Here is a 27,468-nt window from a genome sequence, read left to right as displayed (position 1 = left end):
CCAGCGGGTTTGGGGTTCAGGACCCTAAGCACAGGTTCAGGGGCTTTGGGCGCCCCCCAGTCAAGGGGGTAGTCCGGCCAGAACCCCTGCTGCCGAGAATACAGCCTACGCGGGACTGCCCAGAGGGGGAGAAGGGGGCTAGTGACCTGAGCGAGGGAAGTAGCCTAGCAGCCGAGCGGGCACTAGCGAGTGCGCCCTGTGCGCGTGTGTGTGTGTGTGTGTGTGTGTGTTCGTGCGCGCGCGTGTATCTCATCTCGTCCGTCTGTAGGTGCTGGGCTCAGCGAGACGCCGGCGAGAAAGAAGAGGAGGCGAGAGGTGAACTGAGTTTGATCCTGCGGCGGCTACAAGTGGGTCCCGGCGGGCGGCGGGCGGCGGGCGGCCGGGGCGGGGCGGGAGGCCGGCCTGCGCTCACACGCTCCGGCCGCGGGCCGGCCTCTCACCACGCCTCCCGCTTTTGTGAGCGCCGAGGGTGGGGGGATGCTATATAAACACACGCATTGGCTCGCTTAGGACGCAAATTCACATTGAGAGAAGCTTTTAAAACCACCAGCCCTGAAATCTTGCCTCCTGCTTTTCTCCCTCTTTCATTCCTTTTGCCTCCTTTCTTTCCCCCCCTTTTCTTCCCCCAGCAGCAACTCCAGAGCCGAGAGACCGCGTCCTGGGACGGACTGCCTTTCTTAATTGATACAATAGCCCAGCTCGGGTTTTCCACCTCCTCCTCCAACCCCACCCCGCCTCACCCCTCCCGCCCGCCGCCGCCGCCGCCGCCGCCGCCGCCCCATCGCCCGCCCGGGGCTCTGTCGCCGGCTGCGTCCTGTCCCGGCCGGGCCCGCCGGCTCCGCACCCGCGCTCCGGCCGCCGCGCCCGCCTCGCCGCCTCGTCCGCCGCGCCCTCCTCGTCCGCCTCGGGGGTGCCGCGGCGGCTCTGAGGCTCGGGCGCGCCGCCCGGAGCAGCCCAGAACGCTGGCTAGGGCCTCTCCATTCGCCTCGCCCCAAAGTTTCTGGGTTTGTTGGAATTTTTTCATTTAGGATATTTCCCCCACCTAGCATTTTTTTGGGAATACTTTTGACAAATCGATCGCACTTTTTCTCCGCTAGCTCTTTGCACCCCCTTCTTTTTTTTTCCAAGCAGGGGAAGGAGTTTACGAGAGCGAGGCTCCTTCTAGACAAAGTTTTCCAAAGTTTTCCCAGTGTGATGGTTGCGAGAAGAGCAAATCCACCAGCTTGATTCACGGCTGCGTCTCAACCAACCCTTGAGCAGCCCCTAAGCCCCGCTATAAAGGAACAAACAAACAAACAAACAAAGTTACACCCCAGTTGCCTCGTGTCTCCTTTCTCTCTTCTTTTAGGCAAATTTTTTTCTCCGTCTCTCCGCTCCCCTTGCAGGCTCCACTACCCTTCCCTCGGCCCCTTCCTCCTTCTCTGTTTCGGCTGGGAGGTGCGAGGACCCCCGGCCGCAGCCTCCCCTCCCCCGCTGCTCGGGTCCCCTCCTGTCTGGCCCTCCCCTCCCCCGCTGAGGCCAGCACAGCCAATCCCCCGAGCGGCCGCCAACATGCTCTTTGAGGGCTTGGAGCTGGTGTCCGCGCTGGCCACCCTCGCCGCTTGTCTGGTGTCCGTGACGCTGCTACTGGCCGTGTCGCAGCAGCTGTGGCAGCTGCGCTGGGCTGCCACCCGTGACAAGAGCTGCAAGCTACCCATCCCAAAGGGTTCCATGGGCTTCCCGCTCATCGGAGAGACCGGCCACTGGCTGCTGCAGGTAAGGCGCGTTCACTCCGCTACTCCCTGGGGTCCGCTAGCTGCAAGCGCCGGGAGGACGGAGCTTCGGGCCGGCCAGGGGGCGCCGGGAGCCTGAAGGCGCTGGTCCCCGCCCCGCCCCTTCCCTCCTCTTAGCCTCAACTGCCCGCCTGGGCTTACTCTGCTTGTCTGCAGCAAGGTTCGGAGACCACTGGCGCCTGGAAAGCGGGTTCAGGGGTAAGAGAGGTTCCCAGACCAGTAGGAGGCCCCAAGACTGACTCTCCCAGGTCGCGGGCAGCCTGGCAGGGGTGCTTCGAGAGCCCTGAGGGCTCCCAGCGAGTCGGAGGGAGCATCCGCTCCTGTGCGCTCCAGGCCCAGGTGCCGTCGGCTTCCTGGGCTTTGGCTGAGTCTTTAGGAGGCGAAAACCGAGTCGGGAGAGGAGGAGGGGGCCGGTGGCAGCTTGAATCGCCCCTTTAAAACTGTGTTCCTGCCGTGTAGTCTGCTGCTCCAGGTACTACCATCCTGGTTCGCGGTCTCCACAAGTGTGTGTGTTTTGTGGTGGAAGAGGAAGAAGGTAACCCAGGGAAAATGAGAAGCCAGAGACGTGAGGGCTCTCGGCTTTCGGGGAAAAGGGTCTGTTTACTTATTGGGTGGGGACAGTTTAGCGGGAGAGAAACTTGGGAGAGGTGTGTTAGACGCCGCACAACCTCACGCTGCAGAAAATGGGGGTAGGGCGCTTTAGGGACCAGACTCAGGTGGGTACTGGGGAGGTTAACCCAGAGTTAACCTCATCAGGGGCTAGACAATAGCTTTGCGATTTGATACACACTAGCTTTTTTCGGGGGTTGGGGCCTCTGGTATTACCTCCTGGGGAAGTGTGTTCGTATGTACATGTGTATGCGTGTCTGTCCGGTGAGTTCTGAGGGGCATTAGGGGGAGCATAGGTGTCCAGAGACAGACAACTATGGCTCCGGCCAGGGGAAGCGAAAGGTGAGCGCTGGGGCGTGTGGGTTGAGAGGTGAGAAAGCTTGGCTTGAAATTAACAGACGCGTGCAATCCCAGCGCGCGCGCATCCCCCTACGGACACCCCCAGTCCTAGGCTTAATGACAGTGGATGGGAGCTGAGAGGACCACGCGAAGTTCCTCTGCGCTGTGGTCTTTTCAAGTCCTGGAGTTTGTCTGCCCATCTCTTTGGGGGGTTGTTCGTGTAGTGGGGTGGGGTTCACTTCAACCAATCTGACTACTCCCAGGTGAAGAAATCCCCAAAGCCCGTAAAGGGTTAACTGTGGAGGTGGTCTAGCCTTTTGGCCGCCAATTAGGAAATAAAATAGCTCACTTGGGCAAAGGCTGCCGCCTAGTTGGAACCAGTCTTCGGAATCCACGGTCTGTCACCGCCCCGACCCCATTTCCTGACCTTTCTCTGCCTCCCCCATGTCCCCCTGACCTTTTTTCCTAATCCCACCAAGGCCCCTGGAGGTCCGCGTCCAAACAGCATAGAAACTGGGGAGGAGGAAGCCTGCTTCTCTCATGCATCCAACCCGGGACCCTAGGTCTCCAGGGTGGAGGAAAATGGGGGGCGGAGGTGAGCGCGAGTGGAGGAGTGCGGAAGGGGTTAATGAGAGCCCTCTGAATCCTAGCGTTATTTCTTTCAGAGTCATTTATCAGATTTTACGGGGGGGACCTCCAAGGGCTCTCCGTTTCCACCGAGCGCCATCTAAACAGAGCCCAGGGCTAAAAATACAACATTTTTGTATAAATTGGACTTGCGGCCCAAGCGGCCGCCCCTATGAAAGTCCTCTTTGTGAAGACCATGGAAACGGCGGACAAATAACTCTTTATTAATGCCACAAAAAACGCACTTTAATTATAGTTAGGCAGATCAGAGGCAGGGGGTGGGGGCGAGGCGGCGGCGACCTCGGAAAATTCACAGCTCAACTTTTGTGTTGAAAGAAAAGAAAAACAGAGGAAAAGAAGGAGAGGAGAGACCCAGGGTCAGACAGAGCGCGGGAGACGCTTATAGCATACGTAGGGAGGGAACCCCGCTCCTCACCGCCCCCCCACTCCTTCGCACCCCACCTCTGCCTTGATTTTTCTTAAAGGGGTAGACGTCGTCTCGAACTGCTGCACGGGGGTGGGGGGAGCTCTCCCGGAGCCTCCAGCCTCGGAATGAGGCAGCGTCTCCCCGCGGCTCAGCCCCCTCCCGGCGGCGCGGGCGCTCCCGGCTCGTTCCCTGTCGCGCGCCGGGGCCTGAGGCGCATGTGGAAAAGTGATTAGAGAATCCAGGTTCTGCAGAGTCACTTTTCGGCTGTGCTGGGGTGTGTACACTTCTAACTGGAGAATAGTTTTCCGAGGAAGAAAGGAAAATGAGGAGGAGGACCAGTCCAGGAAAGGGGGAGCAGAGCTGTCCCCTTGGGGGTGCGTGACTGGGTAGACCTGGAGCCGGAGTCCTTACTTCTGTTGGCGGGCAGGCGGGGCGACTGGACAGGTGGCACCACCCGCCTTTCACTCAGTGCTGTCTCGGCAGAAGAAGGGTTAACGTGGGGTGGGGTAGCCAGCGCGGCGACGTCAAAGGTGAGCGGGGACGCCCTTGCCCCCGCCTCTCTGAGGTCCCCTCAGCTTCCGGTACTCGCGCCGGGCGGACTGCGCCTGCTGTTTAGAGCGTTGGACCGGGCCAGGGCCCCAGCCATTCTCGGCTTGAGCCGCCGCCTCCACCGCCGGGGATCCGGTTACCTGCGCGGGTAGCCGCGCCGGTCCTACCCCGCCCCGGTCCTACTCCGCCCCGCCCCGAGAGAAGAGTCTTCCGCGGTGCTCCTATACCAACCTCCTGGGAGGCCACGAAAGTCCGCCTCAGTTTTTTCCAGGGCAAAATGCGTTAGGAACATTGCGGCTTCGGGCCGGTGACCCCACCTCGCAGAGTCCTCGGAGGGCCTCCGGGTGCCTGCGCTGGCTCCACCAGAGAACGAAGGAAACCCCAGCCCCTCCCCCATCTCTAGTGACTGCCTCCGGGCACCGACCGCTTACCGCTATAAATAATCTTTGGCCTGCGGCCACCCCGCGGGGTCTCGCCAGCCCATGGCCTGGAGCCTGGAAATATTTATTCTGAGAGACTCCGAGCCCGGGGTGAGGGTTGGAGACTTCAGCTTCAGGTCCAGCTGTCCGGGATACCTTTTCCCTCCCGAAAGTCATTACTGAAAAACAGCCTTCTGGGGGGATGCCCCGGGGCCTCCAGCCTCCTTGCGTTATTTATTATTCTCTCTAGGCCCTACTCTCCAGTTCTTGCGCACGCTGTGAAAAATAAAACCTGCGTTCGTACGTGCCTGGGTGTATTTGGTGGGGGTGGGGCAGGTGACTGGTGCCAAGGGTTGGAGGCCTCTGCCCCTCCCTCGCCCCGTGGGCCCTCTGGAGACAGGCACCTGAGAGAAGTTACTCATGTGGCTCCCGCAGGGTTCTGGCTTCCAGTCGTCCCGGAGGGAGAAATATGGCAACGTGTTCAAGACGCATTTGCTGGGGCGACCGCTGATACGTGTTACGGGTGCGGAGAACGTGCGCAAGATTCTCATGGGCGAGCACCACCTCGTGAGCACCGAGTGGCCTCGAAGTACGCGCATGCTTCTAGGGCCCAACACAGTGGCAAACTCCATCGGTGACATCCACCGCAACAAGCGCAAGGTAAGAACTCAGGCCCCTTTCTTCCGTGCACCCCGCCCCCTCGGAGTAAGGAGTTCTTGGACATCCACAGAACATCCCCTACCCAAATCGGCGCCCTTGCACACTATGCTTGAGGACCCGGCAGTTCCCTGTCTAGATAGCTTTGAGCCTGGATCCAGGGCCTGCACAAGCCTCCTTCCGGTCCACCCTCCTGTAGTCTACTGCACCCTGGACACCACCAGCTAGGCTGCTTCGGACAGAACTTGAATGTGCGAGGTCTGGGGTGTCCAACGCCTGTCCTTGGTGTGCTCCAGAGAACTGGAAAAAGAAAGGGACCGGACAGTTGGCTGGCGCTTTCCTTTTCACCAGTTTCCCTAGAACTCATTCTAAAGTCAAACTTGGCCCTTCCTGCACAGCTTGTTTTAAGGGAGACACGGACAGGCGCGGGGATGAGGGGCGAGGGCACCTCATGGGCAGCAGTTGCGGGGTCTTGTCAGGAAGAGATGCGGAGAACTTTCGGCCACTGCAAGCTCCAGCCTGGACGGGGGAGGAGGGAAGCGGAGGGGTGGGAGAGCAGCCCAGGCGCGGGCAGGGATCAAAACACACCCACCCCCTCTAAAGAGGAAGAGAAAGTGGGTGTTTATCCCGTGGATTTCCCGAGCGGCTGGAAGAGGCGCGGAGGAGGCGAGCTAGCGCGCACTGAGCAGGCCTCCCCGCCCCCTCTCTGGGCTGAGCGGCCGCGGCAGCTCGGAGCTCGGGCGGCACGTGCTGTTTGAACTGCAGTAACCCGAAAGCTGAGCCGGCGGGCGGGGCGCCGGCCTCCGGCTTGAAGCCGCCAGGAGGGAGGCTGCACTACCTCCTCCACTCCATTTTTTCCCTTTGGGTCAGAGGACTCACCCCAGTTTGAAACCTAAAGGAAGGAGAGGTAGCCTCTCGTTTCCCTGAGCAGTGGCTGGGCTCCGAGGAGGCGGGGGCAGCTCCCTGGGCCAGAAGTCGTATGTGTGAGGTTGACATGGAGCATTGTACTGGTCGCTGACCCATCTTACAGAATTTGGTGTTCTCTGAACAGCCTATGAAGGTTAATTATAGCAGACAAAAGAAGGAATATCAAAGGGAGGAGATTGGCCTTCATTCCCCTCACTTCCCTAATAAATTGACTGCTTGAGGATTGGTCTTAGTCCTACCCCCCAGTTCCCTAATAAATTGACTATTTCAGGAACAGAAAGGGGGCTCCCAAAGTCATCTCTTCCATCTGCCTCACTCAGAGCTGGAAGCAGTTAACAAAGCTTGGGGACAAAGCGGGTAGGAAGTTGTGGGTGTCACTGGGAGAAAGCTGTGGGCTTAGGAATGAGGACTTTTCAAATGTGTAGGATATTTTTCCCTTAGTTTGGGTGACTCCACCAAAGGCCCATTCCCAAGAGAAAGAAGAGAGCTGAGACTCAGGAATCCAGCTCCAAAGCAGATGGCTGCTTGCTTCCTCATTTCATCTTTACAGAGGCTTTGACAAGAAAGGAATTGTCCCCACAGAAGGCTTGGTTGAGACTTGAACCCAACAAGAAACAAAGAAAAGGCTGGGTAGAGCCTGCAACACAGGTCTTTGGCTTCCATGGGTATAGTTGTTTCTGGGACACCGTGTTGAGTCCTACTCTGTCCTGGGGGCTTGGGGCTGCCAGAGCTGGGATGGGTTGGGAGTGCTGGGAAGAAGAAGTCTTGCCCAGAACTAGAGTGAGAGACCCTGGGGCTTTGGGATGAGGCTTTTGCCTTGGAGTTCCACCCATACTCTGACTGACTCAGCGTTGGGCCTCCAGGTGCCCACTGGGGAGGCCTGTCTGGAAAGCCCTAAGGTTTTGGCCTATGTTGTCCATTTAGGAGGGAGGACAGGGAGAGCACAGAGAAACAGTCCCAAGAGGAGTATGTCGGGCAGGAAGAGGGTGAGATGGGGACAAGGCTGGGAGGGGGGCAGAGGCTGAGGACCCGGGATGAGCTGTAGGTGATGTCTCTATTCAAAGCACCTGGCCCTCCAGCTCCTTGGGGTGGGGAATTCCAGAAGCCAGTTCATCCCGGCAAAGAGGCTTGAGACCGAATAGAGGGGCTTCTCTTTTGGTGTACTAGTTGTGTCCTTGCTATAAGGGGCATGTGTGTGTGTCCCATGGTAAATGGGTAGTCAACTAGACAAAAGGATTCTTCCCCCCAAATCTCCCTAATTGATGATCTATAAACCTAAGTTTACTGAATTCATAGAGGCCTGGGGTTAAGTACATAGAAGTAGGATATTGATCCTTTGCCCTCACAAAGTAGTCTAAGCTGAAGGGATAAGAATACCCAAGGTCACTGTTTCTAAATATATATCCATGTTAGTCCTGGAGAGAACAGCCAGATTGCTGGATCCAGTGCCTGGTGGACTCAGTGTGGCCTGGGTAGGTGCTGTTGTGTGCTATTCCTACTGCCTTAGTCATCCCACTCTGCAGTCAGGGACCTGGCTGAGAGTGGACTGCTGGGCCAGGCCCAGCCTGGTTAGAAGGTATGTGCAGGAAGTGGGGCCCAGGTGTGCTGGGGCCTGGCTGGAGGAGAACTAGAAGCGTCACTGTTTCCATTGGGGTTGGTGGCCCACCCCTTCTCTGGGAGGTCTGACCAGATGTGCTGGGAAGAGGCTCCTCACTGCCATCACTGCACACCAGGTGTTTGCCCTGGCTGCTCTGGTGGTCTAGGTCCAGCAGAGTGGGGTTGCCAGGGAAAAAGTCCAGAAAATCTTGCCCGGTCTAACAGAATCATCTCTGGAAGCCAGGCCTGTGTCCCTACAGCCAGGGCCTCAGACTCCCTCCTCCTGGGTTACCCCTCTCCCTGCTGAGGGTCTAGTGTATCTCTGGTGGGTAGGGAAGGGACCCCATCTCTCTCTCTCTCTTTTTTTTTTGTTTGAGACAGAGTCTCGCTTTATCGCCCTCGTGCCATGGTGTCACAGCTCACAGCAACCTCCAACTCCTGGGCTTAGGCGATTCTCTTGCCTCAGCCTCCCGAGTAGCTGGGACTACAGGCACCCGGCACAATGCCCGGCTATTTTTTTGTTGTTGTTGCAGTTTGGCTGGGGCCGGGTTCAAATCCACCATCCTTGGTATATGGGGCTGGTGCCCTACCCACTGAGCCACAGACACCACCTGACCCCATCTCTCTTCATGTGTAAAGAGGCTGGGTATTGCCCTAGAAGGATGGATGGAATCTGGTTATGAAGATATAGTGAAAGAATCAGAGACACGGAGAATTTGGGGGATAGTTCTATAGGATTACACATTTCTTCTTTCCCCTTAGAGAAAGGGCCAGGCCTCTTTGTACTAAGAGGCCACCTGCTTCAGGGCATCCTGGACAGTGGCCCTGAGATACCCTCAGGGTACTTGGAGAATATCTCAAGAGTGGTACTTAGCTTGGAGCCCCTGGACTGGGGAGACCCCACGAGCAACTATCTTGCTGTTTCTACCCAGACCCCTGCCTGCAGGGCCTCTGTACCTGTGCCTTTGGAGGTGGGGATCAAGAAGCCCTGTCTGCCCACCCACCATCCATCACTGACCTGGCCTTTGGGCCCCATCCTGGGGTGAGGGTAAAGGTCAGGATCAGGGTCACCACACTCCTTTCAGAAACCCTAGCCTCCTGGAGTGGAGTGGAGTGACCAGGAGGGCAGAGTCAGGGCACCCACGATTGTGGGATCCTGGGGAAGACTAGCTCATACTTGGCTCTAGGAGACCCCAGACACTCCATCCTGCATAGGATGGGAAGGCTGGTAGCATGATCAGGCAGCCGTGCTGCTGAGAGCTCTGCCCCAGCCCCTGGCATAGGCACAGGGCCTTTGTTCTGCCAACCCAAGTCCTTCACCCAAAAGTTACTGACTGTAGCACCAGTGGTGGGCGCAGGGGCTGCTGAGGGGGTGGTGGCAGGAGCGGATCTCTCTGAAGGTCAGCGGGGGAGGGAGCCCACAGTCAGCTGCCAGGGCGCCTGGGAGTGGGTGCCTCCCTCTGTATGCCCTTGTGCTGGGCAGCAGGCTGGTGGGCGGGCTGGGCGTGGGGGCTACTGCCTGTCTTTGTCCCTCTTTTCGGTGTCCTTCTCCCAGGGTGGGGAGGGGTCCAAGGCTGTGATGCTGATGTGTTTGTTTACTCTCCTAGCCTTGGAAGACAAATGTGGCCTTGGCGGTGGGGAGGCTTGGCTGGGGTCTACTTTGGCCTTGGTCCCTGTGCCACCCTCTGTGTCCATCCTGAGTTCCCCAGGCCTAAAGGGAAGGGGCTCTAGTGGCCTGAGTAATGCTGAGAACAGATCGAAGTATCCTTATCCTTAGAATAAACTTAGGCTATAGAGGAGGATCCCTTTCAGGACTTTTAGATAAATTCAGAAACCACCAAGGGGTAGAGGGCAACTTGATGGTGTCTGGGGTTGTGGGAGGCACAGGTGTCAGGGACTTTGGTGGGTTGGCCAGTTATGCCCTGCACTGTGACCTTGGAAAGCCCTTCTCCCCTGAGCCTCAGCTTTCTAAGGAAGAGGAAGGGTTGAGAGCATCCAGGCAAACCCTTCCAAATTCTGTAGCTTGGTGGGTATTTGCTAAGCTCTGTCCTCCTCTCCCCACCTTGTGCATTTGCTGTCTGTGTGGAAGAGTTAGGTCATGTTAGGGAGGTGGGAAAGAGGTCTTGAAGTACGATGATTACAGTCAGGTGGGGGACAATCACTCTGTTCCCACTGATGTTGGGAGGGATCTGGGCTAGTCCAGAGGGACCAGAAAGGCTGAGTGTGCCCAGCCCCACACACGAGGATGCTGCATTTACAACCTTGGGGAAAGCTGCCTGGCATTTCCACTGGGCCAGGGTAACGCTCAGGCCCAGTAGAAATGTCAGGCAGCTGGGAAGATGACGTCCTCTCTTGTTCTCCCCCCACCCCTGCTTTAGTGTAAAGTACACACCTTGGCGTCACCCCTGTGTGGATGGCTGCCGCAGCGGCTGCCCACGCTGTTATTCTTTCCACTCCATAGGCCTCGGCTCTGGTGGCTTGGCTGGGTGGCCTGCCTGGGCCCCCACCTCTTTCTTTTGGGAAGCTGCTTCCATTCCTCCTAGTCTGAGTCACTGGCCTGGGCAGTGGGTTCCTTCTCTGGTTCTTCTCGCTCCCATAGCTACCCATCCATTTGTCTATCCATCCTTAGTGGCCAGCAGAGAAGCAGGGTGGTTACCTGGCTGAGCAGCTGCAGCATGAAGCGATCACCCTCCCAGGGGCACTGGATGAAAGGCAGGGTGAGGGGGCCCTGGCTGGTGGGGAAAAAGCATTTGTAGAAACAATTACAGGGAATTTGAGCCTTGACAAGCCCCAGTGGTGCCCCCAGACCCTTGTTGTGAAATTGGTCCTCATTCTGGAGGGTGGAAGAGAACCAGCCATGTGGGCTCCACTGGGGGTTTAGGAGGGGAGGTGTCCAAGGACATCCCCTGTGGGTGGAAGCCATCCTCCCTCTTGCCCTTGCCCTGAGGCTCTGGCCTTGGTGGGAAGTCCATACCTGTGGCTCCCTCTGCAGGGCTTGGCCTGGGCCTGGCCAGTTCCCAGTGACCTTTGTTTGGCATTCTTGGCTCACTTTTGGGAATTCCCAGGGAAGCCCCAGAGGGAAACAAAGCAGCCCTGGCTTCTGTGACAACTGTGGTCAGAGAAGGAAGTCGCTTCTCCCTTTCCTTTCTTCACACTGAGCGGCTCCCCGGGCACCTTCCCAGTGTGCCCAAGTTCTGACTTTGGCAGGCAGCTCCTCAGACTTAGCCCACCTGACACTGCCAAGGCTTCCTGTGCCCCAGCTGACACCTCTGCCTCTGCTTGTCCTATGTGGTGGGTGGTGGTTTCTGAGCTTCCCCAGCTTTGGGAAGTGCCTGCATTGTTAATCCTGGACACAGACCCAGGGATGAGGCCGTGGAGTCTTCCTGGTACTCAGAGACCCGAATGTCTTTGGAACAGCTGGGCCGGTGGCAGGGACATGGACTTGATAACCTCTGAGCAAAGCCCTCAGGACTGGAGAGTACACTACTTCCCTTTACTCGGCTTTTCATTTGAGTAGCTTCTCCTCCTGGGGTGCTCTGAGGAGAATGGTGGGACAAGGTAGGTGAAAGGACCTCAGAACATCCAGTTGGACTCTCATTGGACCAGTAGGGAAACTGAGCTCCAGAAGGCAGCCACCTGCTGGCTGTCAGCCAGCAAGTTAGAGGCTGCTCAGAACAAGAGTCTTGGTCCAGCTTCAGTTCTCTTTCCAGAGGCCCTGGCACCAGGGGCCTTCAGGGTACAAAGTGGCAGTGGTTTTCTTGGGACATTCCAGCTCCTAGCCTTGCTCAGCACCTCTTTCCACCCCGGGCCTGGTGTGGGCGCCCTGCTCTTGGAGTCCCTCCGCTCATTTCCAGGTTCCCCATCCCTCTTGTCTGTCCCTGCCCTGCTTGGCCCCCAAAGCCCCGAACAAGAGCGATTCAGCTAGTTGTCGCTAGAGGGCGCAGGGAATGCAACCTACGGGGCAGGGCAGAGCTAGTTAGCGGGTGCGGAAGGCGCCCTGGGTGCTGACTTTGGGAAAACGTGGGGTGGCCCTTGTAGGGCCACTGTGGCCCGTGTGGGCTGTGTGGTGGTGCCTGGCAGGCCCTCTCTAGGTGACTGGAGCATCGTGAAGTTCTGGGCTGCCTCGAGTGAGTAACGTCTACTTTAAGGGCAAGTGGATAGTGGCATTTCATCTGCTTGGTGAAATGAAAGGAACCCCAGCCATCACCTGTTTCAGAGTCAGCATTTTACAGATGAGGAAACTGAGGCTTGGGGAGTGGTGGTGATTGTTCAGTGATCATACAAGAAGTTGGTGGATGATTCGTAGCTAGAACTCAGGTCTCTGGGTGTCCAGCCACTCTTTTCCCATCACCCTGCTGCACGCAACTGGCTTTGACTTTGGTTGGGCCTGGGGGGCATGGCTTCTGCCCTCTTTACCTCCACAGACCCATCTTTGGGCCCCAGTCTCCCATGTGATGCGGCCCTGATCAGTCCCTACCCTGTTCCTTTCATGACAGAGCTCCTAGTTTGTCCTGGGCCAGTCAGCTCTGGGCCTGGAGTGGCCCTTCCTGGGTCCCCTTTTCTACCTCTAGCCTCCCCACAGAGGCCTGGTAGCTGCAGAGTAATTTTTTTGCCTCTCATCTAATTTCCTGAAGAGCCTGCTCAGCAACCAGGCACCACTTTCTGCTCACTCCATGGCTTCTTTGCTGTTTTGTAAGAGACCTTACCTGACTGGTTCTGAGCTTTCAGGGCTCCCCCTCACCCCCAAGCCCCAATGTCCAAGGGCTGAGCCTAGAATCCTAACGACATCATGGTAGAGGGCTGAGGCAGACAAGCACTACCTTTATCTATAACTCTCTGAAGTGGGGCGGCCGCTGAAGGCCCCCCCGGAAATTCCCTAAGACCCCCTAAACTTGGCAAGGTGTGCATGACCCATCCAGGCCTGCACTGTCCTAGGTGACCTCCTATCATCCTTCTGCCTCTTGGCTCTCCCTTTGTAGCAGGAGCAGCCCCAAACCATGCGGGCCTCTCTGCCCCTCACCGGCCTCCTGCCCTCCCTCCCTCTCTCCACTGGGAATTTCAGAATGAAAGTGCTATTGTGAATGCCTGGCTGGGCCACTGAAGGGCCAGCACTGTTATTTCTGCAAACCAGCCTTCCCATTAGCCATGCAGGGCTCAGGCCAGGAAAATGTTACCTTTCCTCCTCGAGCTGACTGCAGGGGAAATTCTCACATTTACAGTTTGTGCAGCGGTTGTGTTTGGGGGCAGAGGGAAGGGCAGTCCGTGTGGTTTGCATGAGGCAGGGTGAGGGGCTCCTCTGTGCGGCCTCTCCCCTCTCAGTCTTTGCAATGACCTTCCCTTGGTGCTTTTGGAGGGGCACCCTTTCTGCTCTGGACTCTGGGGGAGATGGAAGTTGTTGGTTTTAAGTGAGACCCACAGGCTGTCAGGAAATAAACTAACATCCCCATCTCTCCTACACATGAAAAACATATGCTTGGGCTTCTTAGTGAGGAGGGGCCATAAGGGGGGTTGTTGAACCAATCAGGAGGATGGAAGGCAGGGGAGGTGGAAACGGGCTCATTGGCCACTTAAAATGGTCCTGGAAGATGCAGGGAATTAAAAACCTTCTGTTTGTCTTTAGGATCTTTTTGGAGTTGAAAGCCATTGCTCCCATATTCCTCCCTCTATACCTGGCCTGAAAAAATTTTAATGTCATAGCTGTTAATAAACACCCTAGAATCTCCACCCAGGGTATGTTTCTCAGGGAATGAGAATAATTTTGGATCCCAGGAAGTCCTCCTTGTGAGCTAGCTTCAAACTCTGTTGCTTTCCCATCAGTAGAGGAGAAGAACCACCTACTGATTTTCCACCTCTTCCCCATCCAGTCCACTGACCTGTGTTTCACTTCTCCTGGGCACTTCTGTTTGTGCCCTGGATTTAGGAATGGGCCCCTGCAGTAGGAGGGCAGCCTCCATGATCCAAGGTTCTGCTCAACCTCCTCCTACAGAATTGTTGGCAGCTGGACTGCCCAGTCTCCAACCCTTTGCCATTGTGTGGAACTTGGAATTTTCCCTGGTTGTAGTTGTGGGATAGGTGCCTCGTCCAGGTAGAGTGTGGGCCAAGCCAGCTTCAAGGGTCAGCCCAGGGCACCCACAAGCCTTTCTACACTGCCAGCTCACCCACCTGCCTTTCTACCCCCTAGGTCTTTTCCAAGATATTCAGCCATGAGGCCCTGGAGAGCTACCTGCCCAAGATCCAGCTGGTGATCCAGGACACCCTGCGTGCCTGGAGTAGCCACCCTGAGGCCATCAACGTGTACCAGGAAGCTCAGAAGCTCACCTTCCGCATGGCCATCCGGGTGCTGCTGGGCTTCAGCATTCCTGAGGAGGACCTTGGGCACCTTTTTGAGGTCTACCAGCAATTTGTGGAGAATGTCTTTTCCCTGCCTGTCGACTTGCCCTTCAGTGGCTACCGGCGGGTGAGGATCCCGGGCCTCGGAGAGGAGATAGGGCATCCTGAGCTTATTTACCCTCAGGGAGGGCAGCTTTCTGCTAGGCACAGGGCACATGGATGGGAGAGAGGGCTCTGCAAGAGGGCAGCTGGAACCTTGGCTTGGCTGTCTATGTGGATGACAGCTCCTTCTCCCTTCAGGGCATTCAGGCACGGCAGACCCTACAGAAGGGGCTGGAAAAGGCCATCCGGGAGAAGCTGCAGTGTACCCAGGGCAAAGACTACTCAGATGCGCTGGACATCCTCATTGAGAGCAGCAAGGAGCATGGGAAGGAGATGACCATGCAGGAACTGAAGGTGGGGGTGGCGGCTCCTGCAGCGAGCAACAGTGCACCTATGCCCCATTGTGGAGCTTCCTCTTTGGAAAGACCTCTCTCTCTTTCTCTTTCTCTCTCTCACAGCACGTGCTTTCTGAGTGGAGTTGGAGGGGGCAAAACTGGAAGCAGAGACTGTGTCTGTGTCCCTGCACGGGGCTACCTGACCTCCTTGAGCAAGCAGCTCAGGGCTGGGAGGGGTCTCAGTTCCTTTCCAGTTCCCCATAGCCCTGGAGGCTTCCTAAGGAAGTGTAGGCCTTGGAGGGGAAGCCACTTGCTTGAGGCCACCTCAGCCCTTGGGGAACGGCAGGGAAGATTTGTGTAGACAAGGAGGTCTCTTCTTCCACCCACAGCCTTTTCAAGCTGGTGGCACTTTGGTGGCTGTCCCATCCTTCCTGGCACCTGCTGAAGCCAGCTGGGCTCCATGGAGGGCTTCCCGCCTGCCCTGTTGTGGGGAAGTGTTCCTCCTGAGAGGGGTCCGTTAGTCCCTCCCCACTAAGCTCTGCTTGCCCCCTCAATGCCAGGTACCCACAGATACTCACTGAAGACTCCCCATCCCCACTATCTCTGCTTCTTCATATTCTATCTAGCTCCAGCTTTTTCCCTGGGGAGCCAGGAAGAGCCTGGAATGAACTCTCCTATTGTGCAAGTTTTGTGACTTTTAGGTGCTGTGGCAAGTAAGGGACCCAGGCTGCTTTATTCCTCTCTCTGGGCCCAGAACCCATATTTGTAAAATGTGGGACTTGGAGTGAGAAAACCTACTGGGGCCATGTCCTGTGGCACCCATACCCAGTATCCAGCTCCCCAGAGAGCCCTTGGGGAGTCTTTAAGTTCTCTGGGGGTTATCTCCCCTAAGCCTTCTCACTGCAGCCCCACTACAGGCCCTCAGGGCTGTGGCCCCATGCTACCTCCCAGAATCCCTAAGCTCCCCTGATGCCCACCAGCCATCCTCCTCCTGGGAATGGAGGAGAATGCTGGGGCTGGGAGTAGGAAGGCCGGGTGTAGACCCCACGTCTCCTACACACATAACACAAGTGTACGCACTGGCTGCCCAGGGTTTGGCTCCTTGGATTTGTTCCTTTTCTTCTGTGGGCTCACAGAATTGATAAGGCCTCAGGGGCTGGCAAGAATCCAGCAGTGAGGAGTGACCCTAATCTCAAGAGACTAGCAGGCTAGTGCTTCTGCCTGGTCACAGCAGTTGTGTCTCCTGCCCAGCCAAGGACTGGCTGTGACCCTTGTGCCATCGCGGCCCTGATGCCCAGGCATGTGAGGCTCAGAGGAAGCAGAATTCTCAACAAGAAGTGGGTAGGGCCCAGCACAGATGGCCCTATGCACAGGGCATGCTGGCAGAATGGGGCTGTCCCCAGGATGGGCCGGCCTGGCTGAACCCAGATGGTCAATGGTGCCTCTCCTCTGTGCCACTGCAGGATGGGACCCTGGAGCTGATCTTTGCGGCGTATGCCACCACGGCCAGTGCCAGCACCTCGCTGATCATGCAGCTGCTGAAGCACCCCGCCGTGCTGGAGAAGCTGCGGGAAGAGCTGAGGGCCCAGGGCATCCTGCACAGTGGCGGCTGCCCCTGCGAGGGCACCCTGCGCCTTGACACGCTCAGCGGGCTGCGCTACCTGGACTGTGTCATCAAGGAAGTCATGCGCCTCTTCACACCCATTTCCGGCGGCTACCGCACTGTGTTACAGACCTTCGAGCTTGACGTGAGGCTGGGGGCCCTTTGGGCTGGGTGCTGGGGGCCCCTAAGGGCTCTGCTCTGGGGGCCTGGGACTGACCGAGGGGGATGACTAGCTTTCTGCTTGGGTACCTCAATCTATTGGGGGTGATAGTGCTTGGTTTCAGGGAGCTTTCAGTCTGATGGGAGAGATGCAGCTCCAAGTGCAGAGTGAGAGGAAGCCAGGCCAAGTGTCACGTGTGAAGGTGCATGTGGATGTCTGTTAATGTAGATAAGACTGAACTAACATGAGCAGGGGAGGCTGGCCAGGCCTGGGGACCACCGTGTCTTTAGGAGCTAGGGACAGGCAGGCAGTTCTAAGCCCTACCCTGGCCACCTCTGGCTCTCACCACCAGCCCCCTGACCCCCATCTTGCCTGCAGGGTTTCCAGATTCCCAAAGGCTGGAGTGTCATGTACAGCATCCGGGATACCCATGACACAGCACCTGTGTTTAAAGATGTGAACGTGTTTGATCCTGACCGCTTCAGTCAGGCACGGAGTGAGGACAAGGATGGCCGCTTCCATTACCTTCCATTCGGCGGTGGCGTCCGGACCTGCCTGGGCAAGCACCTGGCCAAGCTCTTCCTAAAAGTGCTGGCAGTGGAGCTAGCCAGCACGAGCCGTTTCGAGCTGGCCACCCGGACCTTCCCCCGCATCACCCTGGTCCCTGTCCTGCACCCCGTGGACGGCCTCAGTGTCAAGTTCTTCGGCTTGGACTCCAACCAGAACAAGATCCTGCCAGAGACTGAGGCCATGCTGAGTGCCACAGTCTAGTCCCGCTTCAGCCACACCCACCTCAGCCCCATCATGGGGTGGGGGTGGTGGGAGGTAGAAACCTGTGTGTGGGAGGGGACCAAACCTGGGGGGGCGAGTGACCCCCATTCTTGCCCTTCCTGGCTCCCCCTCCCTGGCAAACCTTATTCAAAGCCAAGAGGGCCTCATCCTTCCTGGGGATGGACTCCCCTCCTGGCTCCTGCTTCCCCCCCCAGGTGCCTCCCAGTTCCCACCAGCTCAGCCTCTGGGAAATGGCGAGACTGGGGCTCTGCATGCCCATGACAGTGTTAGATGTTGCTTGTGCTACAGTGTTTGCTTGTGATGTTCTGAACTTCTCCCTTCCCTCTGTTCCTTCCCAGCCCTTTTAGATGGAGGTCAGGCCATTGTGTTGGGGGTGGCGGGAAGAGAAGTGCCCCTTTGGTGCACTCTTCAGCGCTCTCTCCCCACTGCCCCTCCCCCTTTGGTTGCCAGAGAATAGCATCCTGAGTAATGGAACAGGAGTCAGCCCTGGCAGGGGCAGGGGCACCACCAACGTGGAGACCCCCACCCCCACTTCCCTCTCACCAGTTTGGACATTTGAAATTAACTATTGCTGCTACTTGTTCTGTCCTCTGACCTTGGGTCAGAGGAGCCCCAGGCCTGTCCCCCTGCATCCTCCCTGCTGGCCCTGGGCAGGCGCACTGACATCCCACGTCCTAGCCTCTGCTGAGCTAGGCTGCCCTCTGCTACACACACACCCAGCTAGGCCTTGGCTTGTGGGTTCCCCACTCCCGTATTTATTACCTGATAGAGAATCCTGGCAATGTGGGTGCCTGGAGCAAACATTTCCTCTATCCTCAGCCTCTGTTCTACCTGCCCCAGGTGAGACATCTGTGAGTGAAGAGGAAGGGGTCTCCTTCAAACCCAGCCCCTTGGCCTAGGGTGGAGAAACTCCCCAGGCTTTAGAAGTTATTTGAGTTCAACCCCAGAGCCTTGCTCCTGGGCTGAAATCCAGCCCCTCTGTATGTTGTCCCCTATGGGGGATGGGGCCATGGCCCATTGCTTCCTGCCTGTCCCCCATCATAACCCCAATTATGTGGATTTGGAGGCTGCCATGGTTCCCTGATTGGCCACTGTTCACCCCAGTGCCCCTCACTCCAGCTAGTGAGTATGCAGGATACAGGTTCATTCTGCAGGTGAGAAGCACGGACCTGGATCTTCCCTTCCTTGCCCCTTACCTTGTGCCCTTAGCCCTTAGAAAGGTGCCCTTGATGTCCCTTCTGCTCTATGCCACTGTCTGCTTAGTCCAGCTCAGGGGAGTGGGGACAAGATGAAGGCAAGGAGGAGGTGAGCACAGAGGCAGTCCTTCCTTCAGTGCCTGGAGGCTGCATGGCCTTGGGAAGCTGCAGGGTAGGCTGCAGGGAGAGCTGAGGACCAGGGTATGTGCCATTTGTCAGAAGGGATTGGGTTGAGAACTGGAGAGTCTAGATGACTGGGAAGAAGAAGAGTAGCTCCTGCCACTGGCATTTTTAGTGTTGGCAATTTAGAATGCCTCCCGGGGATGGTCTGGGGGCCTTTGGTGAGTCTCTAAGCAATTTTGTCTGTTTTCAAAATTTTCTTTGCTTTCCCATTTCTCTATTGGTTTCTGATGTTATTATAAAAGCAGTGACTCCTTCTCTTTACAAGAAAGTCAAAGCACAGACGAAGAAAGAAGGATGTGACGATCCCCCAGTTGCGGCTGCAAGCAGCTTAGCACACCCCCCAGTGTCAGTGGGCAGACCCATGGTGGACCCATGGGCCTTGCTGGTAGACTTTACAGGAATGGGCTCATACTTCTCAGACCGTTCTGTAACCACCGATTCTCAAATGTTTCATTTCATAGTACTTTTCACTACTAAAAACCAGTGTAACAGACATTCTCGGCAAAAATACAGTAGAACCTCCATAGTTGACCCCCTCCCTACACCTCCTTTAGTTGACCTAATTTTCACAGACCAGACATGCACCCCATGTACATATCAGTACAACAGGCTTAGTTCCTTATGTTGACCAGTCTGTTATACTCCCTTGGGTGGTCAACTTACAGAGGTTCTACTGTAGTCTGAATTTTTAAAAAAAATTAGTAAAATCCCTCCAAACCTCCACTGTCCCCCTAATCCTGAAGAACAGGCCAAAATGTGTAACGACTCATCAAAGCTTGCAAAATAGCTGCATGGTACACCAGAATCTGTTACTCACAGAAAAGCCCAGGTTCATTTTCTTTGAAGGTGATCAACCGTGCCCTGAACCAGTTGTTTTTGACTGAATAACCTTGAGTGCCATAAGTGTGACTTCATACAGGAAGCATGCCAGGTCTGGCCCTGGCATGCTGGAGGGCTGGAGGGGGCTGGAGGGCTCGGAAAGGCCTCAGGGGCCTTCCCTTGGGGTGGCCAGCCTGGGAGGGGAACAGAGGGAAGAGCTGAATGGATCCCTGTGAGAGAAGAAAGAAGGATCATTTGCCCTGCTGGGTCTCAGAGGTGACAAGAGAGAGCTACAGAAAGGTCTGGCTGGCTGACAGCATCCCACCATCAGAATTCACCCATCTCTCCTCTGTAGATCTGTATTGAGATATCTGTGTCCATGTGTTTGCTTGTGTGTTTTATAGAGCTAGTGTTAGATGAGTGATGTTTTCTCACTTACCATTCCTAACTATTGTAACTTGACATTAAAAAGACAAAACCCCACAAAACTCTTCCCGCCCTGGGCTTGCAGATTGAAGCACTTTTGATGTTGGGCGCTGGCATTTGTGTTCTGGGCACCACCTTGCCCCCCGGCCCAGATCGCTATAATATTATTTTATACACAAGACTTTTTTTTCATAAATGTTATAATTTTGTGTCTGTCTTTATAAACTATTATAAGTACTATTTTTGTTATAATTCAAAATAGATATTTAGTATAAAGTTTTTTGCTGTTAAATATTTGTTTTATTTAGTAAAATATGAATTTTTTTCTCTATTGTAAACATGTTCAAAATATTAATATGTTTTTATCACAGTTGTTTTAATATTGAAAAAGCACTTGTGTGTTTTGTTTTGATATGAAACTGGTGCCGTATGAGTGTTTTTTTGCTGTCATGTGGTTTTAATCTGTATATAATATTCCATGTTGCATATTAAAAAATGAATGTTGTGCATTTTGTGATCTTGGAAATACTCAATATGGCTCTTTTATAGGCTTCCATAATAAACTGTGGGGACTCACACTTGTCTTCTTTGCCTCTCTGGTCTCTGCCTTCTCATCCTTACAGAAAGGGTCCTCCTGAGCTACCAACATTCACATCAGCAACACCCAGCCCGATTTCTCAGGAAGTTCTTCCTAATAATAATGTCTTCCTTCTTAATAATAATAACATCTGACCTGTGAGGCCAGTTGACTGCTCTGTGTGTGCAGGCACAGAGAAGTCTGGGTAGTATCCTGGGAGGAGTGGATTCCCCTGGGGAGGGAGAGATGTAACTGGTCAACCCGTTGGGACAGCTGGGAGGCCACTCACCCCGGCACAGTGTGGCTTTCACTGGCTGTACTAGTTGTGTCAGGGCTGGGCATGGGAATGCAGAGATCTAAGGAACTGTCTTCAGAAACCACCTGGTCAGATTGAATGAGGACTCAACGTCAGTGTCCACAGTCACGTGGCAAACTGCAGAGCAGAATTCAATTCCTCGGAATTTCTGCCTCATGTCTCATGTCAGCACCACTGAAAGCCTGTGTTATGGTTGTTGCAGGATCAAACAGATTCTGTGATCAAATAAGTTTACGGGCCTTATCAGAACCTTGAGCATAAGGAGTAGTACAGTGTAGGGTGGATACAGGCTGCAGCACTCTCCAGGCCTATCTGAGGACTGAAATCTCATCCTCTTTTGTTGATTAGCACATTTTTATAGAAAGCTCCACAGCCTGTCACTGAGGTCTGAGGTGAGACTCAGCAAAGGGCATGACATTCAGTGCAGAGACAAGCAAGACCCAAAGTGGTTCCAAGGACCACGAGGTAGTGGGTGGGGAGACAGGGCAATGAGAGACAGAGCCTTGACTCCCAAGCTGCACACTGGGAACCAGAAAGACCACAGAGTGTCCAGGCTGGTCCCAGCCTCTTCCGTGCATGCCCTGGTCCTCTCCCCACAGTCTGGGAGAGAAAGTCCATCCCTGAGCTGGCAAAAGGAGAAAAGTCTCTTTGTGGCTGTAGTGTTTCTTTTTGGTACAGTCTGTTGGACCCAACCTCAGCCCAGAGCACCTGGCCTAAGTACACCCTGGGGCACAGGGTATTGCCCTGCCTGGGTCACAGAGCCAGACACCCAAAAGAGAATTACCCAACATGTGAGTAATGCCACCAGGGCAGGACGCTCAGCCATCCTAGTCATCAGCTCATCTGCCCTGTGTGGCCTTTCTGCTTCACCGACCACCCTGTCCACACTCCCTGGTGCCCTGGGTGGTTCCCGCAAGCCTGCGCGTTCCCTCCAAATTGGGGCCCCAGCTCACTGTTCTCAGGGTGGGGAGGGGCAGGGGTGATTTCCCTATTTTCCATATGGTAAAGTAGAGTCTCACAGTGGCAGCAACTTTCCCAAGGCCACACAGAAGTGAAGGGTAGTATTGGCCGCCTGCCCTGCCCAGCACATGCCTGGCACAAAGGGGCTGCCTCAGACAGAAGGCCCCACTATCAGCAGAGGCAGCAAAAAGCCTCTGCTTCTGCAGGGAAGTGTGCCAGGGAAAGGTAGCAGTTTTTCAGAGTGTAAATTCCACCTCTCTTGGTGGAATGTCCTGTGTGGCAGTAGAGGTGAAGGGAGCATGGTCCCTGGGCTGCCCTTGTCCTGACTACCCTGCTGTGGGGCGGCAGGACGGGCGGGTGGCTGGCCCATTGCCCAGCCTGTCCTTGCCTCTCTTCCGTGGTCCCCGTGGGTCAATGACGTCCGCCCGCCTGCCGGTTTCCTTTACAGATGCTTACCCTGGGATCTCCTGGCCTGGAAGGAGAACACAGGCTGCTGTGGACAGGCAAACACGGGCTCTGTTTGTCCAGGGATTGGGGCGCCAGTTTGGAGGGAACGCACAGACCGCACATTTTGCCACCTCCCTGCAGTTTTCCAAAACAAGCCTGGCTTTGGCTGTGCCTGGCAGCTCAGGGTGGCCAGGGGCTGGGAGCCAGGAACAGGGCAGGGGAGAGCAGGCCCTTGGAGCCAGCAGGGTGAGGTGATCAGGTGAGGACAGAGACATTGCTCCGTCAGCTCTGTTTAGCTTTGACATGACATTAAGGAGAAGGAAAAGGGGGAGAGAGAGGCAGTGAAGTGTGGAGAGACAGGGGAGAGAGAGAGAGGAGAGACAGAGATGACTGTTTATGTCCGGCCTCCCAGGAGACCCTTCTTTATAGCCCCTCCAGCCTTGGCCTCCTCCTTGCAAAGGGAGCCCCCACCCCATCCTCCAGCCCTGATGCTCTAAGACTCTGCCCTCCTCTAACTGCTTCTCATCCTGCACAGCAGGTGAGAGACCTGGGAGCCCAGAAAGAGCCCAGAAAGGGGGTGCTGTAACTACCTCGCCCCTGCCCCAGGGAGCTGGTTCTGCCCTGGAGGCTGTTCGAGGCACAGTGGGGTTCCTTGGTGGCAGTAGCCATGCAGCCAGGGTACCAGCCCACCTGAGGGTATCAGGCTCCCTGGGAGGCAATGTGCCCACCTGCTTGGCTGTGTCCTCCATCCTGGCTAGTCTGCAGAAGTCCTTCTTGCTTGGCCTGTTGCAGACATGACATTTTGACATGCCCGTCCTCTGGGACTGAGAGAGTGGTGACCCTGCACGTGTGTGCTGAATGTCTTACTCTGAGCCCATAATAGCACAGGCCACATAGCAACCCCTTGCAAGGACTATGATTGGCCTCGCTGGCCAGGAGGATGGTTTCTTCTGATTGATTGTCTTGGGGTGGGGTCAGGGGGCTGATGCATGATTGGCAACCCAAGGCAGAGAAGGAAGGAAGTGAGGGAGGGGGCAGGTGGAATCCAAAGGCAGAAAGGCCCTGCTGATGTGAGAGGTGGAAGGAGCTAGCAAGAGAGTGGGGAAGGGTGGGGAACGAGGAAGACCAGGGCTGCTGAATTCATATGTGCCAGGAATGGAGGAGAGTGGCCTGTAAGTGACATTTAAAAAGTGAGATGCTAGAAAGGGAAGCCCCTGCTGCTTTATCTGGGTCATTTATCTGAGTATAATAGTGGGTTGTTCTTCATCAAAAAAAAGCCTGCCTTGTTCCCAAGGGTTTTGTGTGACTCGCATGCATGCACGCATGTGTGTGTGTGTGTATATACTGATGTGTGCATTTTTTATTTTGAAGAAATTATAGATCCATAGAAAGTTTCAGAGATAGCACAAGAGAGGTCCCATGTACCCTTTGCCCAGTTTCCCCCGGTGACTTCTTACATAATTATGGCATATTTCAGTCAACAGTGGACTACATATACTATGGTGGGCTAATTGCAGTGGGGCTGAAAAATTCCTATCGCTTGGTGACATCCTAGCCATCATAAGTTACATAATACATTACATAACATGTTACTTTTCCTGTTTTTAGATACACAAGTACTTACCATTTTGTTCCCGTTGCCTCCTGTATTCAGTACTGTAACCTGAGGTAGGGTTGTAGCCTAGGAGCTACACGGCACACCCAGATGTGCAGTGGCTGTGCCATCTGGGTCTGTGTGAGCACACTTTGTGATGTTCTACAACCATGAAGTCGCCCAACAGAACGTATGCCCCTCGTTAAGCAGTGTGTGACTGTATAAGGATAGTTGGATTCCATTTTATCACACCTGTAAATTCGTGGAAACGTCACTGTAATCAGATGTAGAGCCACTGCACCAGCACAAAGAGCTCCTAGGGCTGCCCCTGCCTGGCCACACCCAGCCCTGCCTGGCCACACCCCCCTGCCAAGCCACACCCGCCCCGCCCCCACCCTCTACTCTCTCCCCACCTCCAGCAACCACGTGTCTGTTCTTGATCTCTACTTTTGTTATTTCAAGAAAGCTACATAAATGGAATAATGCAATATATAATGATTTGAAATTGGCTTTTTCACATGGCACCATCTTTTCATGTACTTATGTGCTATCTGTAAATCCTCTTGAGTGATAAGGGTGACCAGGTTCATACATGATACCGCATGCGTTAGCATTTTCTTCTTAAGACAGAATAATATTCCATTTATATATATATATATACATACCACTGATCCATTGATAACCACTTGAGTTGTGCCTACCTTTTGGCTACTGTGAATAATATTGCTATGAACATTTGTTAGAGTCCTTGCTTTCTATTTTTGGAGTGTATACTCAAAAAGGGAATTCCTGAACCATATACTAATTATACAGTAAATTTTTTGGAACCACCCTTGTTTTCCACAGCAGCTGCACCATTTTAGTTTCTAGTGTACCAGCAACGTACAAACGTTCCAATTTCTCTATACGCTTACCAACACTTGTTATTTTCTGTTTTCTGCTTTTTTAAAAAAATGATAGCCATCCTAAGGGGTGGCTTTAAGTCCCTTGACCATTTTTAATTGAGTTGTTGTTTTGAGTTGTAGGAGGTCTTATCAGACATCAACCACTTATTAGAGATATAATTTGAAAATATTTTCTCCTGTTCTGGGTGTTGCCTTTTCACTCTGTTGATAGTGTCCTTTGATGCACCAAAGTTTTTAATTTTGATATAGTCCAACCTATCTCTGTTTTTGTTTCTTGTGCCTTTGGTCTCATAACCAAGAAATCATTGGCAAATACAGTGTCATTAATCTTTTCCCTCATGTTTTTTTTCTAAGATTTATATAGTTTTAGTGCTATACATTTTGAGTATGGGTCCAGCTTCATTATTTTGCATATGGATATCCAATTTTCCCAAAACTATTTGTTGAAATGATTGTCTGTTCCCTATTGAATGGTCTTGGCACCCTGGTCAAAAATAATTTGACCATGTATATGAGGGTTTATTTCTGAGCTCTCTATTTTATTCCATTGGTGTATATATCTCTCTTTATGTGAGTATCACACTGTTTTGATTATTTATGTGAGTATCACACTGTTTTGATTACTGTAGGTTTATGGTGAGTTTTAAAATCAGAAAATGTGAATTGTGTGTGGTGGCTCATACCTGCAATTCTAATACTTTGGAAGCTGGAGTGGGAGGATCACTTAAAACCATGAGTTTGAGACCAGCCTGGGCAACATAGTGAGATTTTAATGCTCCTAGAGAGAGAAAGAGAGAAAATGTGTGTGTGTGTGTGTGTGTGTGTGTGTGTGTGTGTGTAGGGTGAGAGAGAGAGAGAAATGTGAGACCTTCAACTTTGCTCTTCTTCTTCAAGATTGTTTTGGGTATTCGGGGTTCCCTGGCATTCCATATAAATTTTAGGATAGATTTTTCTATTTCTATGAAAAATAGTATTGAGATTTTGTTAGGGATTTTACATTGAAATTGTAAATAGCCTCGGGTGATATTGCCATCTTAACAATATTACGTCTTCCAACTCATGAACACAGAATGTCTTTCCATTTATTTGTATCTTCTTTAATTTCTTCCAGCAATATGTCATAGTTTTCAGCCGGCAAGTCTTTTGCTTCCTTGGTGAAGTTTATTTATAAATATTTTGTACTTTTTTTTTTTTTTTTTGGTTTTTGGCCAGGGCTGGGTTTGAACCCCCCACCTCTGGCATATGGGACTGGCGCCCTACTCCTTGAGCCACAGGCGCCACCAATATTTTGTACTTTTTGATGTTACTATAAATGAAATTGTTTTCTTAATTTCCTTTTCAAATTATTTATTATTACTATATAGAAATGCAAATGATTTTTATGTGTCAATATATATATCTTGCAACTCGATTCAATTGTTATTTATTTTTGAGACAGAGTCTCAAGCTGTCGCCCTGGGTAGAGTGCCGTGGCATCTTAGCTCACAGCAACCTCCAACTCTTAGGCTTAAGCGATTCTCTTGTCTCAGCCTCCCAAGTACCTGGTACTACAGATACCCGCCACAGCACCCAGCTATTTTTTTGTTTTTGGTTGCAGTTGTCATTGTTGCTTAGCAGACCCAAGCTATTCGAACCCGCCACCCTAGGTGTATGTGGTTGGCGCTCTTGCCAGCGGAGTTATAGGTGCTGCCCTCAATTTGTTTATTAATCTAACCATTTATTTGTATATGGAATCTTTAAGGTTTTCTATGTATAAGATCATGTTATTTGTGAAGTGATATAATTGCCCTGGATAGGATTTCCAGTGCTATGTTGAGTAGAGGTGGCCAAAGCAGGCATTCTTATCTTGTTCCTGATCTCAGAGGAAAAGCACTCAGTCTTGTACTATTGAGTATGATGTTAGCTATAGGCTTTTCAGAATGGCCTTCACCATGTTGAGGCAATTTTCTTCCATTTCTGTTATAATTGGTTGAATGCTTTTATCAGAACAGGTGTTGAATTTGCTTTTCTGCATCAAGTGATTATGTTGTTTTTCCTTCTTTCTGGTAATGTGCTATATTACATTGATTGACTTAAATTTAAAAAATTTTTATTATTAAAAAAATATTTAGGGTCGGCGCCTATGGCTCGAGCGTCTAAGGCACCAGCCACATATACCTGAGCTTGTGGGTTTGAATGCAACCTGGGCCTGCCAAACAACAGTGATGGCTGCAACCAAAAAATGGCTGGGTGTTGTGGCAGGCACCTGTAGTTCCAGCTACTTGGGAGGTGGAGGCAGGAGAACCACTTGATCCCAGGAGTTCGAGGTTGTTGTAAGCTGTGATGTGGGTGGCACCTGTGGCTCAGTGACTAGGATGCTGGCCCTATATACCGGAGGCGGTGGATTCAAACCCAGCCCCGGCCAAAAACTGCAAAAAAAAAAAAATTATACATTGATTTTTTATGTTAAACTGTCCTTGAATAAATTACACTTGGTTGTGGTGTATAATCCTTTCAATGTTCTGTGTGGTATAAATGTATAGCATGCCTTAGGTATGTATAAGGCAGGTCCTCGAATAACATCATTTCATTCAATGGTATATTGTTACGACATTGATGAGAAAAAAATTGATTCCTGGCCAGGGCCACTGTCTATGTAGAGTCAATTTTCCCCGTATCTGTGTGGGATTTTTCTGGGTGCTATGGTTTCCCATTACATCCCAAAGATGAGCCCATTAATGAATTGGCATGCCTACAAGTGCGTGAGTGAGTGAGTGTGCATGAGAGCGCCCTCTGAGGAGAAGGCAGCCTGTCCGTGGCAG

General features: G+C 53.5%; 1 protein-coding gene across 5 annotated transcripts; it reads left to right on the top strand.

Moving 5' to 3' along the window:
- The first annotated feature begins 237 nt into the window (after positions 1-237).
- LOC128584653 (cytochrome P450 26B1) lies at positions 238-20,441 on the top strand. Of its 5 annotated transcripts, XM_053589727.1 has the most exons (7): positions 238-347; positions 633-1,755; positions 5,178-5,402; positions 14,104-14,379; positions 14,553-14,708; positions 16,153-16,437; positions 16,831-20,441. In XM_053589727.1, exons 2-7 carry the CDS (start codon positions 1,552-1,554, stop codon positions 17,221-17,223), a joined length of 1,539 nt encoding a protein of 512 aa, XP_053445702.1. In that variant the 5' UTR covers positions 238-347; positions 633-1,551; the 3' UTR covers positions 17,224-20,441. The 5 variants fall into 5 exon arrangements, with proteins under 5 accessions (XP_053445702.1, XP_053445703.1, XP_053445706.1 ...); XM_053589728.1 differs by lacking the exon at positions 238-347 and having other exon boundaries at positions 513-1,755; positions 14,104-14,310; XM_053589731.1 differs by lacking the exons at positions 238-347; positions 633-1,755 and adding an exon at positions 1,944-1,970.
- The last annotated feature ends 7,027 nt before the right edge of the window (positions 20,442-27,468 follow it).

Source organism: Nycticebus coucang, chromosome 4, assembly GCF_027406575.1.
Source record: "Nycticebus coucang isolate mNycCou1 chromosome 4, mNycCou1.pri, whole genome shotgun sequence".
In the NCBI taxonomy this organism is placed as follows: domain Eukaryota; kingdom Metazoa; phylum Chordata; class Mammalia; order Primates; family Lorisidae; genus Nycticebus; species Nycticebus coucang.
The sequence above is the reverse complement of the archived record's forward strand: the minus strand, read 5'-3'. Positions and strand labels throughout refer to the sequence as shown.